Source organism: Lichenostomus cassidix, chromosome 3 (genome assembly GCF_008360975.1).
Source record: "Lichenostomus cassidix isolate B80296 chromosome 3, HeHo_3.0, whole genome shotgun sequence".
Lineage (NCBI taxonomy): Eukaryota > Metazoa > Chordata > Aves > Passeriformes > Meliphagidae > Lichenostomus > Lichenostomus cassidix.
The window spans coordinates 9,859,874-9,876,369 of record NC_139483.1 but is presented as its reverse complement, the minus strand read 5'-3'; the positions used below and the strand labels follow the sequence as shown (position 1 = coordinate 9,876,369).

The following is a 16,496-nucleotide window of genomic DNA, read 5'->3' as shown; positions in this document are numbered from 1 at the left end:
AGACTAGGAGAGCAGGATTGGCTTTGTCCATCTGACCTCACTGTGACATTGTGGTGCAAGATCTTATAAAACAAGAACCTCCTGCAGTGCTTGCACAGAGGACCTTTTAAGAGCTGGTTAATTTTACTTTTGTAGCTAATTAAATGGGAGGGGGCAGAGAGTGCATGAAATGTTAAAACCCTTGTGTTGATGCTGCTGAGCTTTGTTGTTTTAAAAGTACCAGCAGAAGCGTTCATAATTTGTCACTTTTCACAAAACCCCAAGAGACAAACTAAGAGCATTCAGGATCCCCAGGACGTGGACAGCTCTTGTGTCCAGGACTCAGCAGTTGGACTTAAAGGAACAGATTAGAAATGTATAAGCTTATTAGAGTGAAAGATGACATTCACCCACATCATGTCAGATGGAGAAAGGGAAAGTTTAAAATCATATGTAATAATTCCTGGAAAATAAAGAATCGCCTGTAGGCCATGCTGGGGAAAATATCGATGACGCTAAGGACACTCAATTCCTACTGATGAGTTTCATGATGGCAAAGTTAGAACAGTTCTGTCTTCAGTATGTGTCCAATACTGCAAATGACCTGGAACTCATGTTTTAATGCGTGCAAAAGCTGACAAATAACATCTTCCAACAGCCTCTGTCTCCAGAAACAACTCACCATGAACAGGTCCCGAGCACCAATGTCGACAGCCAGCAGAAATGCTTTTTCAAACCTCTGATACCTGAAAGAAAAAGGAAACATGTTGCTTGCTGAGGTTAATTTAAGAGCTGCATCAAATTTTGCTAACGTACAAAGTCCTTCAGTGCTCATCAAAAGTGATGCCAAAGCTTTATTGGGGAACTTGATAGGCTCATACTCAGATTGCAGAACTGTGAGGTAGGACAGTGACTACCCTTAACCTTCCTCATTGTTTAAAACCTTCACCAAGTGGTTCAGTGTTGAATCCCATCAGATCTGGCTGAATCTGCAGGGAGCTGAAGATCCTGTAGATCCTAACAAATCCATCCTTTACAAAGATACTGACCACAACACAAATAAACAGTATCCCCAACAATGCTGGTAGGAACCTCAAAATCCTCTACAGAAAATACAAATCCCAAATCTCACATTACTTCAGAGGTCCCTGTAGAAGTTTGCATTGAGTTTTGTCCTTGCAGACCCCTTGATACAGCTCTCTGAGGATGCTAATCCAGTTCAGTCATGAATTCTCAGGGACTGAAAAAGGTAGGGGGTGATACTCATAACTACCTTAGCCCAGTATTAGCACAGACACCTCAGAGTTTTTTGAGATCCTACAGTGAAAAAGATTGCATCAATGGAGTAAAATAAGGGAGGAAAGATCATAAATCACAAGCAAAAATTACCTCTAGATGTGCTCTAGAAGGTACCACCTGAGCATCACCCAGGCAGGAGGACACAAGCCATCCATCAGAAGCTTTCTGAGGATATATACAACATTGCACTGGCCAGTGCTAATCCCAATGGGAAATTCTGCACTGGGCTAATGTCCCTCTCTTATACTTGACATATCTACTATATATATTATGTTACTAATAATAATAATAACTATTATGTGACAATGTACTATTGAAAGTGATTCTATCTGTACACATTTTCCTCTTTTGCACGTTTTTAGTGTTTAAGATCAGCTATGAAAGTAGATTTGGTGATTATTTTTAGAAACTCAAACACCGCAATTTTATTTCAGTTGAGAGGTAAAAGATTGATTCCATATTTATTTCTGTATTTGTTCTATCATTGGTAATTTTTCCCCTTTTCCACTTGTTAACAATGGATCAGTTGAAGTCTGGGAAGGAGGTGACTTCTTTGCCCCAGTGGGGGAAAAACAGCATTGTGACTTCTCAGTGTTAGAAAGGTGTAGGTTGTGCTTGTCAAATGCATATTGTCAGACAGCACCATACGAATGCCAGAATTTTTACAGCTCTGTACCTTGGTGGTGTCATAGGAAACAGAGGGCAGTGCTGCAGCTCCTCCTCAGACTGGTGTGAGCAAGAGGAAAAGTGGGAATCCTCCTTCCCCTGGGTGGGTAAAGGAGTCCCACATGATGCACCACACCAGGATTCCTGTTCCTGGCCAAAGCCTCTGTGGTTTCCTGGCTCCCTCCTGCTACAGCCTTATCGCTCTCCTCTCTTCCACCACACACTTAGAATGATTCATCAGATTGCAAGATAGAGCCAGAGAGGACTTTTCCTCAAGGAATAACATTCGTGACAAGAAGGCATAATACGTTACCTTAAGTAGAAAAGGAAATGCACTCTCCAGGTGAGGTTCCTAAGAGCTGGAGTGGGGAGTCCTTCCCTCCCTAAAGCTAATCTCCCAGCTGTGCCTTCCAAGTACTAATTTGCAGCCCTCCTCACAGAACCAGTTTAAGGGAGGGGAAGAGATAAATTAAAGTTAACCTCTTGATCACCAGGGAACTGGCAGTGCACCCTCATTTTTTCATGCATGTCTGTGTATCTGAAGCTTTTCAACATGATTCCTGTGAAGGATTTTCCAATACAATACATTGTTTTGCAATGATGCTTTTGAAGCTGTGCTTTAATTTTAAAAAAAAAAAAAGTATATGTTAAAATATGTGGATCTTGAAGAGCTATCATGTCTATATATTTTTCTGGCATATTTTTCTTTTCCATTATGGATCAAATACACATTTTTAGTACTTAGAGGGGAAATTGGAAACTGAACAGAAACCAGCTATGTGACTGGCTAAAAAGAATGTCTGTATCATTATTTTGTTTTTCCAAAGTTATCACTATATAGACTACTTGAATGACATTTGCTTTAGCCAAGGCAAAAATGCCTGCAACCAAAGAATGTAAACTAACTTTCTCATTTGATTGACTTGCAGAACAGAATCATGGCCTTAAGCTGTCATTTCTTTGCAGTTTTGCAACGATTTCAATTTTTTCCCTTTAATCAACATGCATACTTCAGTCTCATTATGGCCACTATTCATAAAAGTGTGACATTAGCTCATTGTTTTCAGATCCATACTATAAAAGAAAAAAAGGAAAAAAAAGACTATCAAAGAAATGCTTTTCACAAACCAAGAGTGTTGGAAATAACAATCACAGTTACTTCTTAATTTAATATAAATTGAAGTGCTTTAAAATAAGGTGGATGTTTCAAAGAAGAGTGACAAGTTTGCCTTGCTTAGGTCAACAGTATTAAATCAGTCAAGAATGTCCAGCATTCTTTAACCTAGCTTTACTAAAGATAATTGTTATTTTGAAATCCTTTGGTATGAAAGTTTTGTTGGTTTTAATGTACAGGAAGCATTATAGAGAGGTCTGTACAGCATGAGACCAACCTAAAACTAATGATATCTGTTTTATAAGGATTTTTTTTTATCTTGCTGTTGTTAGCACACTCACTTACAGTCTATCAGCTCCCCAAACAAATAAAATAACCCCCAAGTAATACATTCCCCCTTTTGTTCTTGTGCTACAGTCATCAGGTACAATATTTACTTTCTAAAATGGAATGTCCACGGAATGTCCACTGTCCTCAGTGTTGGACAGTGTCTTCCCACCCCTTTCTCCACCTTGCCCCTTTTTGCTTGATTCACAATAACTCCAGCAATCTGGAGTCTGTTATATGTCTGTTGAAAACGAGAGATAAGGAAATCTGCCTGCAAACCATGAAGTTCAGCCACTTGTTTGGTCAAAGTGACAGGCAACAGAAATATGACCTTCAAGATTAGAACTCTGAAACAGCAACTAACTATGTAGGACATAGAGTAAAACCTTTCCCTGCAAGCCATTTAGTAGATGCAATATTAATTTCAAATTCTCATATAATAAAAGAATACTGTTATTATATGTACTCATGCATGTATTCAAAAAAAGTTTAAAAAAATGGCTATTAGTATGAGAAAGGAAATCAAGAGGAAATGTGAATAATGTAACAATGGTCATGCAGGTCAAAAATGGTCAAGGCAGAGAAGAATCCAGACCTGTCTCCCATGGTAAAGTGAAAGCCTACTGCCTGCCTGTATTTTGGGAATATAATTTAACTGAAAAGATGACAGGAAAGCATTTTATTTTTAAATAAAATATATAAGTAGTATAAAAATATGATGTTATTTGTAACTTCAGAAAGGCTATTCTTTTCACTGGCATAAATAATAAAAGAATCAAATGCCTGGGATTTCCTTCTGTTGAATGTTCAGAAATAAAGTAATTTGAAATACTGTTGATTAAAAAACTCTGTATGGATTGCAGCCTGGAGAGAAGGGAAAAGAAGTCTCTTTGGTTTCTAGAAGATGTTCTAGAAATATATCAAAAGGCAAAATTTTTTCATTTGTATTCCACAACTCCTAAATTGAATGTGGTCGCCGAAAGATAGAGATATATTTTTTCAGACTGAAAATGGTCAACTTGAAAATACTTGTAATATTTAGCCATAATATTAAAATGTCTCATAAGACCTCCAGGAACCAGGAAAAAAAAAATCATGTGGAGGGAGGAGGAAGGGAAGGGAGAGGGAGCTCATGCAAGCAAGCAATATAGTGCAGAAAAGATGGAAACATTTCTTTAGGGACTAGTTACAACCAACAAGCCTTCTTAGACATGCTCATCGACCATGTAAGCATATTCCTTGTGCTGGGCTGATAAAGGAGGGCTGCAGCAGTTTTTTTCCTTGTCTTCAATAAGAGTACACAACATTTAGAAAATAATCTGCAGGGGAAAAGCTGTGGCACAAATAATATTTATAAGGCAATCCTTTTTAATGGAAGAAATTTCAGAGTCCTCCTCATCTCACAGTCCAATCAAGAGTGATACGCATTCAAAAAGTGGATATTAAATATGCACTGAGCAAACAGAACAGGAAAAAATGAATATTGAAATAATTTACATGTAATCAAACTACACTGAAATTAAGTTTTAATTGTTCAGTATTCCATGATGCATATGCAGATTTTAAAGTATTCAGAATATCAATCAAGTGTTTACTTACATCAAGCAATTGTATTTAAGCATACAAAACAGATGATGAAAATATGTTCAATCAGCTACAGCTCCCAACATTTACTGCTGGGTTTACATGATCACTTTTAATTCAGTTATTTCATTTAATATTTCAATTTAATAGCTCATTCTTTCATTCAATTTCTAGGCATCTTGCCCATTTCTTAAACACAATAATAATAATTATTCATAAAAGGAGCTGTTTCCCCATAAATTCTCATATCAGCAATTTTTGGAACAGAAATGCTTTTCATGCTTTTTTTCCCTCTCAAAATATGTTGTTATTATGTGAAATATTTTCCTTTTAAATTAGACAATATTCAAATAAAGAATGACATCTGCAAAATGACTCTGAAATTGCGTTCCATTGGAATTCTGAGCCAGAATAATTAGAGATTTATCAGGTTAAAGAACCTAGAATGTGTGTGGCTAGGTTGCTAAGTGGTTGATTTAAATGGGGATAGATTGCTTTTCGACCAACTGTTGAAGACAACACCACTGATTTAGGCCTGTAGTAGTGTGTCAGCTTCAGAGCCCTTTTACAAAACCTGGGCTTAAGGACTTACCTATTTCACAGGAAAAATTCTCATGTGTAATGATCCTTAAAATGACAGCCCTGAAATTCTATTGACCTCCAATGAAATACTTTAAAGTAAAATTTCAGTAAATTCTGAAGACTTAGATTGCTGTGTAATCCATCATATATAAAGTATAGTTATTAGTCAGAGATTTATAGCCTTCATTTTAGCCTTCGTTTTATAGTGCATGCTGAAAAAGTGGTACTTAAGAGTTGCTGGAGAGGAATATATACATCAAGGTCTCACATTTCTTAAAAAAAACAAACCCAGAAACAAACCCCCAAAAAACTCACTTTAAACAAAAGTCAACCAAAACCTGATCCGATTTTACCCTAATGAGTTCAGTAGGACACCCTATTTTAAATAAGGTGGGTGTAAAAAACTGAATGTAGCCTGAAGACCAGGAACTCTCCAAAGAAGCTATTTTATGCCTCCTCCTACACAGGCTCAGCACAGTAACTCTTCCTGTTCCCAAGGTACCCTGCCAAAACGTGCTCCAGACAGCACTGTCCTTCTCCCAGCAGGGCATCCTCAGCTCCCTCCCAAGAAAGGTTTGAGCAAGAGGCCATGAGGATCATGCCTGGTGTTCAGCAGTGCATGCCTTGATTGGCGGAACTTCTATCTGCTGAACTTGCACTGTAGCTTTTGGGGACACAGATAACCTCCTGCATTCTATTTAACCTCAACTGGTTGCTGATTTTTCACAAAACTTGCAGGCATTTGCTTATTTCTGAGACTTCTAGCCTCTGTTAAATTGGTTGAGATTCACCAGTGATTCGTAACTTAGCAGGGAAGTGGCAGAAGGATCAATGGGTGCATTGGAAAGCTCCACCCTCTGAGATGCCAGTAGTACTATTTTGCCATCCTCCTGCTATTATGCTACTTGGTTTTTAGACGATGAGCTCCTTTGAACAGGACACACAAACCTCTGAGGAGGGTTCACAGCCTGGTTACCTTCTAAGACACCGACGGAGAGAAAGTGCTGCAGAGCACACCAAAGGCTAATGGAGAAACAGCCACTGGGTCTATGTGTGTGTGAGTCAAGGGGATAATCTCCTAAATTGTATCCTAAATTGTATTTTAGATGCAGGAGCTCTAAAGGCTGTCCAAGTATAATCTATACATCCCTTCAGGCCCAGATTTAGGAAAGCATTAATGTATGGGTTTATGACCTATAATTTTCCACAGGCCTTGAATATGGGCATGTTAAGTGAAGTGCTGGATTTGGGGCCTCAGTGACTTGTTTAAAAAGAAATCCCTTATGGAACCTTCCAGAGGTCATACACAAATAGGTCTCAGGTAAGAGTTAGTGGATAACCATGAGAAAATACAGCATACAAATACAAAACACGTAAGTATCTCAAGGCACCCAAAATTTCTGTCACTTGAAGGATGCTGTCAAGATATCCTGACCTAAAGGAAGATCACCTATAACTTTATAGATTATTGGGCATAGAACTGAATGCCCTTCACATCAAAGGGTACCCTCTGGTTTGAAGCAAGAAAGCACACAAGCAAACCAAATTAAAAAATAGGAGGAAAGGCAAAGCTAATAAGGGAAGCCAGACATTATGACTCTCTGGCCAGAGAAAGCCCTTGAGGGCAACAACTAGCTGTGAATCTTGAGGTTGCTCCCAAACCAACCATAAAAAAGTTAATAATCTTACCATGTGATTCCTATCTTGCAGGGTGATATTCTGCTTTAGGAAACCAATATATATTCTCGTGTGAAATAGTTCAGGTCACTCTTCTTCTCAGGACAGATTTTCTATCTTTTGAGTCAGATTTTCAAGTGAACCAAGTTAATTTTTGAATGAAGTAGTTTAATAACAAGGGATCATTTAAACCCCTAAAATATATATTTTGCAAGAAATAGTCTAGATGTATGAAATACTCTAGAAAAAAAATAGTGGGTTTAGGTATAAAGCAAGATACATAATTTGTTGGTAAATAAATAAATTTGCTCAAACTAATCATAAACCAGCACTACTGCAAGACTCTAAAACTGCCTCAAACCTACACCAAAGAAATATTGGTTTCAAGATCCTGATTCTACAAACATTTATGCCACAAACTTCCAATGTGATGTTGGTCATTCACATTGGCCTGGGTCTTTGTAGGATGTGCCACTGAAGAGTGTGAGTGCATCCTCTTCCTACTGTGAATCAGAATTCTTTCATATCTGTCAAGAGCTCTGAAATTTTCAGGAGTAGGTGTCATAAAAGCCTGGATAACAGAAATTTATTACTATCATCAAATATTATTACAAAAATTGAAACTATTACAATTTATTTCCTTTTAAACTAGATTCTGTCTTTTCTTGTAATTTGTCCTGCCTTTGAATTTCCTACACTCCTTATTTTCTTTTTCAAACTCATTTTCCTTCAAGAGAACACATTTTGTTGCTATAGCACTATTTCCCTACCTTGCAATTTTATCATCGTGGCTTTCCTTCAGGTTTCTCTAAGCTGCAACCAACACCCACCCAGCAAACACAGGCTTCCCCCACCCCCAAACCTCTTCATTCCTCCAACCTCTCACTACTTAGTAACTTCTCAACAGCCTATCTTTATCTTTAAATACAGACACACTCCAACATACTCTTCCAAAGTACTCTGGGCTAAAAACAGGTGTTAATTAAAAATGCTGATAAGAGTCAGTGACACCTGTTGTTTCACATTTATTTTACTCAACCCTGTCTGTTAAATCCTAGCCTTTATTGCATTAATTCGCTTCTGCTTTTCTTCTTTTTCAGCTTTATCCCTCTCACTCTGGTGATCATGTAAACTTAACAGTATGTCTTGAAAGCTGGATTTTATTGAGCAAACATATCAGCATGTCTACACACTAAAGACAGCTATATAACAGAGGCCCAGTATCATCGCTGTGGTTAAGGATGAGTTGCTGCCTCTATAATAAATCCCCATTGTATACATGTGATATCTCTGCAATTTCGAGCTGCAGCAGATGGAAATTTGGTATTAAAGTTAAGATGAACAGGGCCTTTTCCTCCTTTGCTTTCTATGAGGTACAGGGCCAATTCTCCCTCATGCCTGACGCTGGATAAGATGTGCTTTTTTAGTGCTAAGACTTCTTGGAGAAAATATATTAGCTCAATATTTTCTAAAGCTGGCTGCCTAAAGATAAATATCTACTTACAGAATCATGGTGCAGGGCCAAATTCTGAATCACTTGCCAAGTAATGAGTCCATTAGAGTATATTCACTTTTTCTATGTAGGTTTGTCAATAGCCAAATTTTTTCTTTATAATAAAATAATACAGTAGTAATGCTCATAAAATTCCCACATATAACAGCTCCATTACAGCAAATACAGCCACAGGAGAGACAGACAAGCAATTCTGTTGAACTTTGTATGAATTTTGGCACATGTTTGAGGGAGCAAATGGAAAGCTATTGAGTCTGATGAGCTTTTTCTGCATGACAACAAGTCCAGAACATAAAACATAGGAACAGCCTTTTGCTGAGACTGAAGGCACTCCTGATCTAATCCTCACCATCAGCTAGGAGAGAATATTAGAACAGGGCAAGCATATGGTGATACTTCCCTAAGTAGTCTCCTAGTCTCCAACAATCTGTGGTTCAGGGATTTGCTGAGCCAGAGGTGGTTTCTAGGCTGCTGTTCCTCTGTGAATTTCTCTTCTCTGAACCTTGCCTTTGAACTCACATACAATTTTATCATCCACAACATCCTGTGGTAAGGAGGTTCATATTTTAATTATACGCTATGTGAAGAATCACTGTATTTTGAAACTGCCACGTGTTAGCTTTGCTTGATGACCTCTAGTTTTTGTATTAGAAGAAGCAGTGAGCAGTCATTTACTGTGCTCTTTCTCCCTAACACTCACAATTTAATAGATCTCTATCTCAGCTGCCTCCTCTTTAGGTTGAAGAGTTCTAGTCTATTTAGTCATTCCTTTCACTAAAGCTGTTTCATGCCTTTAATCATCCTGGCTGCCCTTCCTAAACCTTTTTGAGTTCTACTATATCCTTTTACAGATTATGGGACTCCAAAACTACACACAGAACTCAAGTGAACTGAAGTTCATTGTTTTGCTGTCTAGTCCTTTTCTAAGAATTCCTAGCATGCAATTTACTTTTTGTACTTCTGTTGAGCACTGAGCTGAGTATTTTATAGCTGAAAGTTATAGGACCAAATTCATCTTCCAGAATAATGTTGAGCTCAGATTGCATCAGTTTACACATCAAGTTTGGAGTCACACACCACTGTGTACAAAGTGCTTCACTTTGAATTTATTTACATTTAATTTTATCTTCAGTTTTGACACTATGTCACTGAATCCTGTGAAGCCCTTTTGGTGTTCTTCACAGCAGGTCTGATCTTTGTTAGTGTTAATGATTTAGTATCCTTAGCAAATGCTGGCAGATCACTATTTGCTCCTTTGCCAGGTTACTTATAAGTATAGATCTGCTATGCTTATAATTTCCATTGGTGACCTCCATGACAACTGACCATTTACCCAATTTCCCACTTTTTAATGAATTACTTATCTATGAAAGGGAAGCTTTCCTCTAATCCTGTGGCAGCTTAGTTTCTTTAAGACATATTGATAGGAGACCTTCCAAAAAGGTCTTCAGTGGTCAAACTTTCATCAGTAGCAGCTGGATATCCATTACTGACATGATTCCTGACATCAAAGAATTTGGAGTTTTGAGACACGACTTACCTTTACAGAAATCCTGCTGACTCTCCCCCAATACAATATTATTTGCCTGTGTGTTCACACATTTTTAAAATATAGTTTCTACTAATTTCACTGGTACAGAAGCAGGACTTACACAGTTATAGTTCTCCAAGGTCTCTCTGACTGTTTTGAAAATTACTTAATATTTTCCATGTTTCTGTCCTCATGTGCTAAGGTCATTTTAAATGTGAGGTTGCACATCACAGTGTGTATTTCAGATGTTTTATGCTTTATTACCTTTAGAAATTCTGAACTAATTTTACCTAGTGCTGGTCATCTATTACTATTTATGTATGTCTAGTTGATACTTCAGCACTTACCAGTGTAAACCAAGGAACATCCCCATTCTCTCCTATCTTGACCAACTAGTCAAAAGGAGATTTTTAAAGAGATCTGAATGCCTGTCTGGTTTTTATGTCTTTTCGTAAACTTTTCGCCATATATTTTTTTTAGTCTATGTGCCTCTCACATTCTATTACAGAAACTATCTGAGCATCTAAGATCTTTCTGTTAACTGGCCAGTAATAATGTGATACAGGAGCTAGACATTTACAGTGCAAATCATTCCATTTATCTTCAAACAGCTTACCTTTACATGGCTAATTTAAGCTAATTAGGTAGGCTCCTTTTGTAGTTAATTGATAGGGATAGGCACTGACGTTTGACTCTTCACGCTTATCTGAGACATCTCCCTTCGATGGGATTACTCATCCTTTGGGTGCTCATGTCTTTAGACTAACTACAGAGGAAGCCCAGATGAGCATGTAGGACACATGAATTCTACATTATTAAGGCATGAGAGGTGAGGTGCACCCCCAAGACACTCCATCCAGTTATTGGACAAATGACTATTGCTGACTTTTGTTCTAAATTTCCCTTATGGTGTTCTTTCCTTCGCAGGCTCTTGGGTTCTGAAGAACCATAAAAGGCAGATCTGCATTTGAAGAAAGAAAGCCTGGGGCTGCCTGACTATTCAGTTAGTTCTTCCTGCAGGGCACTGGATGGAAATGGGAGAAAAGTCAGAAAAAAAGGCTGAGGGAGTGAGAGAAAAGTCTGATCTGATGAGCTGAGTTCACAACAGAATATTGCCTGATGGTCCACGTACAGTAAAGGGAAGTGTAGTAGTGGTGCTCAGGAAGACTCTGAAGATAAACGGAGAAAAGGTGTCTTGGTAAAGAGATGAGACACAAAGTAATCTGGAAAGTCTTCAAAGAAGAAAAATAAATCTTAAATTCAGTTCTTGGTGAGGACCTCAAAGCAGAGATTTTTGAGTGTCACTCCATAAAGAGATACAATTAGTGACTAGGTGGAATTGATGGAGAGGGAGAAACTAATGATCTGGGAAGGCTGAGGCTGACTTACAACAGCTGCTCAAGGATGGAGATGTGTTGTTAAGAACTAATTTTTGAGTGTTTTGTCCATGAATATGACGTATTTGCATTGTTTCTGCACTCAGTGTATGCCCAAAGCCCATAAGATTTCAGGGAAATTGCACAGCTGGTACAGCAGGAAAAAGCCACCTCACGAGGGCAGATTATCAGTTACACAACACAACACACCAGTGGTCTCAATGTGGGCTCAGCTTCTGAAAGTAGCAATATCAAAGTCAGATTAACCAGCATGTGGGAATAGATTTGGCACAAACAACATCAGCCCAGTGCAGTTATTTCATGTTCCTTTTTTCTAGTGCTCTCCCATGGGTGGGGACGTAGCAGAGAACTGGATGACTTCTGGCACTCTGGGCCACCAAACAGCATCTCTTGGTGGCTGAGCAAAGTGTCTCTAGATTATAGCAGCTCTGGGACTGCTCTAAGTGTGTGTAAGGAGCCATTCCTCCCATCCTGCAAGCAATGGCTCTCCCATTAGGCTGGGCAGCAAATCTTGCCCAAATCTCTGACAGAGATTTGTCATGGTTTATCTTAGCGGGATTTTGTTCTCAAGCAATTATGTCGTGTCATTCGTTGTCCCCCCACCCCAATATTTTGCTCATTATTTCTTACATTGTAATCATTGCTAGAGAATTAAATCCTAAAGTTGTTCCTGTAGCATCAAAGTATCTGACTGAAATTGAAAACTGTGCTGGAGCTGGCTTAAGAAAAGAAATCATTAACAACATAGGACTGAAGCAAAGACAGTCTAAACTTTTTCTGAGATCTTTAACCTCTTTAACTGCAAAAATAACCTAGTTTCATTAAATAGGTGCCTTTATTTCTTGTTTCTAAAACAGGTCAAGAAGCATGACCAGGGGAATCTTTTCATGTGTAGTTCCATCACAGCAATATAAATTCTCATTTATCAGGGCTGTGGTAATATGAAAACCTTTGGTTTTGATCGTTTTTCAAAAGATGACAAAAAAATGACTCTTCAAAGTCCTCTCCAGAAGGTGCTACTTTAGTGAAAATGCTACTACTGAACTTACTCCCATAGAGATGAATTCTGTTCATGTGGCCACCATAGAGAACCTGAGTGCCATCAATGGTCATTTTATCTGAAGGCATAATTTAATGCCTAATAGGTTACCTTATGAATATAAAAGACATTCTTAGTCCTCAACCATGTCATCATTAATGTTTATACATATTTTGTGACACACTATGTACCAATATAATTATAGATTCTACTTCTAGGGTGCTCTTAAAAAGGATCATAAAAGCTCTTTGCTCACTCTGTCTCTCAGTTCCCTACAGTTGGCAGCAGATGGGATTGGGAACAATTCCTATGGAGCAGAGGCTTTTTCTTCACCTTTGATTTAGGGTCCTATTTAGGATGGAAATACTCATGGTGAATATCTACTTTGGAGATTGCAGTGTAGTGATAGGGGAACCTGCTTACCAAGGGGTAGTTAGTACTGCATTAGTGATGCACCTGCAGGGCGAAAGAGCTTTATTTGAGCTTTTCAAAGGCTGTCTTGGACTTAAGTGATAACTGTCTGTGTCCAGGCATCATGTCTTGCAGTATAGCAGTGCACTTCAGAACTCTTGCATAGTGAAGTGATCCATAAAGATCAGTAGTGGCTGGAAGCAGCTCTCCCCTGATGCTAATGACCACTTACCTTCTCATCTTCTTTAAGAGTGTTTATTTACAAAGGGGCTCTATCAAGTCCTGTGTGCAAAGTCATACTACTTGATGAATGTTGTGACCAATATGAAGATAATATTTTGCATTTACCCAGTAGCATCTTACACGGAACACTGGGAAGAGTAAAACACTTCTGAGATTTGTGAAGGAGTGGAAACAGCAACAGTAAAAACACGGTGGAGGTTCTAATTTTTGGATTCATACAAAGGAGAATCTTTCATGAATCCATCCAAAGTTCTACCAGTGAATGTGATCAGAGTTGCACTTTTCTCTTGAAAGACAAAAAAGCACTGTGTTGTTATTTACAAGAAAGTTTTGCTTTATAAGTAAACATATTTGTGCCGTGGGAGAAAAAAACAAATTACTGTCTCTTGATGAAATTATCAGATGGAAAGGTCCAAGTGGTTTTGAATCTTAGTATTTTTCCACTTAGAGAAAAAAAAAACCCAAGAAAACCCCAATCCTTAAACTGGGTATTCACAAACACAAGAACAGAATAACAAAGGAGGAAAGGGCACAGCAGAACCACAGAACTGTGGCTGCATCTTAATTCTGCAACTCCTTCACTGCATTTCAGACTTTACTTTCTAGCCCTGCTTTCCCACTCAAAAAATGGCACACAACGGAGCAGGCGTGTGTTTGTGCCTGTGTGTCTGTGTCAAACAAACAAGATAATTTCATGCATTAGAAAATATGACAAGTACAATTTACGAATGCTTGATCAGAGTGAAGCAAAGCCGTGAGTCAGCGATGCCACAGTTAACGAGTGAAAAATCGTTCCATCCCATTCTGTGTTCTGTGCATGGCTACAGCAGGCTGTTAGACAGAGGCAGGAGGTGGTGCAGCCACTCCCCCATCTCACAAATACACACAGCAAAAGGGTGGGGGCTAGGAGGTTACACCTCCCCAAGGCTTCCCAATAAATCCACCTCTGCTCAACATTTTACATAATGATATAATGCGTTATATTATTATAAGCGGTGACATCATAATAAAATACCAGAGTGCTACTGAAGTGGCAAGGAACACCTAAGACACATTTCTGTACTTGTAATTCAGTTCCTGTATTTTTTAATTATAGATAAGAATTTAGAGTGAAAATAATTATTCGTTCCATAAATATTGCTGTAATGGATCCCCGGCATATAATTAAGAGGCCTTTAATTTTAATTTTGTATACTGAACGCTTGTTTTTGGAGGTATTCCACATTTTACATTTGCTATACCTGCAAAGCTCTAAGCTTCTATTTTAGTGGAAGCCGAAGATGATGTGTGGTTTGCAAATACAAGAACTTAGCTTTTATAATGATGGATACAAATAACATGGCTGAGTCAAATATATTGCAAAGCATTTTCCTTCCTTCTAATTGCAATCTGTTTCAGTCTTGCTGTCAGTGTTCCTTTGCCCATCTCAGCTTGGATGGAGCATCTTCTTTCTAAAGTGCCCTCATGCCAGAGGAGGGAATCTGCCATCACAGCATTCAGTGCTTTCTAGAAGCTGACCTCATTAATGGTAGAAAAATAGACAGCCTACAAACTCCCTGATAATGTGAAAATGGATGTTCCCAGTATTTGCAACTGAATATTCAACCTTTTGGCCTACTGTAAAGAGCAAGATCACTGACACATGATTATCACTAGGTGAGGATAGCCTTTCTGAAAAGGTAACTGTATTTCTCAATTCTGGTAAATACCGACACTCACATCTTTAAAAGTACAACAATAACTGGCACCTTTTTGGCAGACTCAGCAGGCAGGTCAAAGACTGTCTCAGCATGTAGAATGAATTAATATTTCTCTCCCCTGAGTTGGTCCTTCTAAAAAGGCTTAAGGCAGATTGGTGGGGCATTCAAAGGAAAGCTGGAGAGAGGGGGTGAAAACTTTTGTTTATATGAACATCTTTCAGATTTAGATCTAGAAACATTTGAGTGTTTTAAGGTTTTAATCTTGTATGAAAGACTCCGCCCTTCCCTGTCCATCCCTGATGTGTCTGGTCTCCTCTACAGCCCACCACACACATCCTAAGCTGCCTTCCCCCATTTAATCCTGTACTGCCACTCTGCCCTTTTTGCAGGACTTCTGTACCTTCCCAAACCTGCCTTTAGACCTTTTTCCCCAATGCCTTGTCTTTTACTCAAGCTCCTAACCCCACTTCCCCGACTCTTCCTACCAAACTTCTGAGTTCCTCTACTTAGCTCCTTATCTTCTAGATTTAACTTCTGTGAATCTGCTGCTTGCTCTTTCTGAAGCCCAAATGAATTTCAGAAGGTCCTACCCTGTGCCAAGAAATATTTCTTGAATATCAGCCACAATTTTACTGCCCATAATTTAGAAAGCACTACATTTCCTCCACTTCTTGCTGCGGTAGGGTAAAAAGTGATCACTTAGCTTTTGTCTCCTCACACTCACAAGAGAGTAACAAATGTCCCCTAGTGCTGCTTCAAATTGTCAATCTCAGTTTACAGTGTTTCTGCATCCAAGTCTTCTGGTTTGGTCATGCAGACACATCTGTTGTGACCAAAAAAAAAATGCACTCTGAAGAGATAAATTAGCTATTTGTAACTAGCCTGTAAGTATTCAGTGCTAAATGAATAAGGCAAAAAAAGTGAATAATTCAAATAATAGAGCAATAGAAACATTAAATACCCTGAGTCAAAAGGGACCCACAAGGATCACCAAAGTCCAACTCCTGGCCCTGCACAGGTCACCTCCAACAATCACACCATGTGCCTGAGAGCACTGTCCAAACACTTAAACTTTGTCAGGGCTGCTGCTGTGACCACTTCCCTGGGGAGCTGTTCCAGTGCCCAACCATCCTCTCAGTGAAAAACCTTTTCCTAACATCCAACCTAACCCTCCCCCTACACAACTTCAGGCCATTCCCTCGGGTCCTGTCACTGATCACCAGAGTGCAGAGATCAGTGCCTCCCTCTCCACTTCCCCTCATGAGGATGCTGAAGACCACAATAAGGTCTTCTCTCAGTTTCCTCTTCTCCAGGCTGAAAAAACAAGTTACCCTCCTGGCTACCAGGGCATTGCTGACTCATATTCAGCTTTCCATCAACCAGAATCCCCAAGTCCCTTTCCAAAATACTGCTCTCCAGCCCCTCATTCCCCAG

General features: G+C 38.9%; 1 protein-coding gene across 8 annotated transcripts in view; it reads right to left on the bottom strand.

The window, feature by feature from the left end:
• WDPCP (WD repeat containing planar cell polarity effector) overlaps positions 1-16,496 on the bottom strand; it is a 115,227-nt gene that overhangs the window by 44,307 nt on the left and 54,424 nt on the right. For all 8 annotated transcript variants that reach the window (XM_085054344.1, XM_085054345.1, XM_085054340.1 and 5 more), the window contains one exon: positions 662-725. In XM_085054344.1, coding sequence (XP_084910470.1) covers positions 662-725 — 64 coding nt within the window. The remainder of the gene's footprint in view (positions 1-661; positions 726-16,496) is intronic.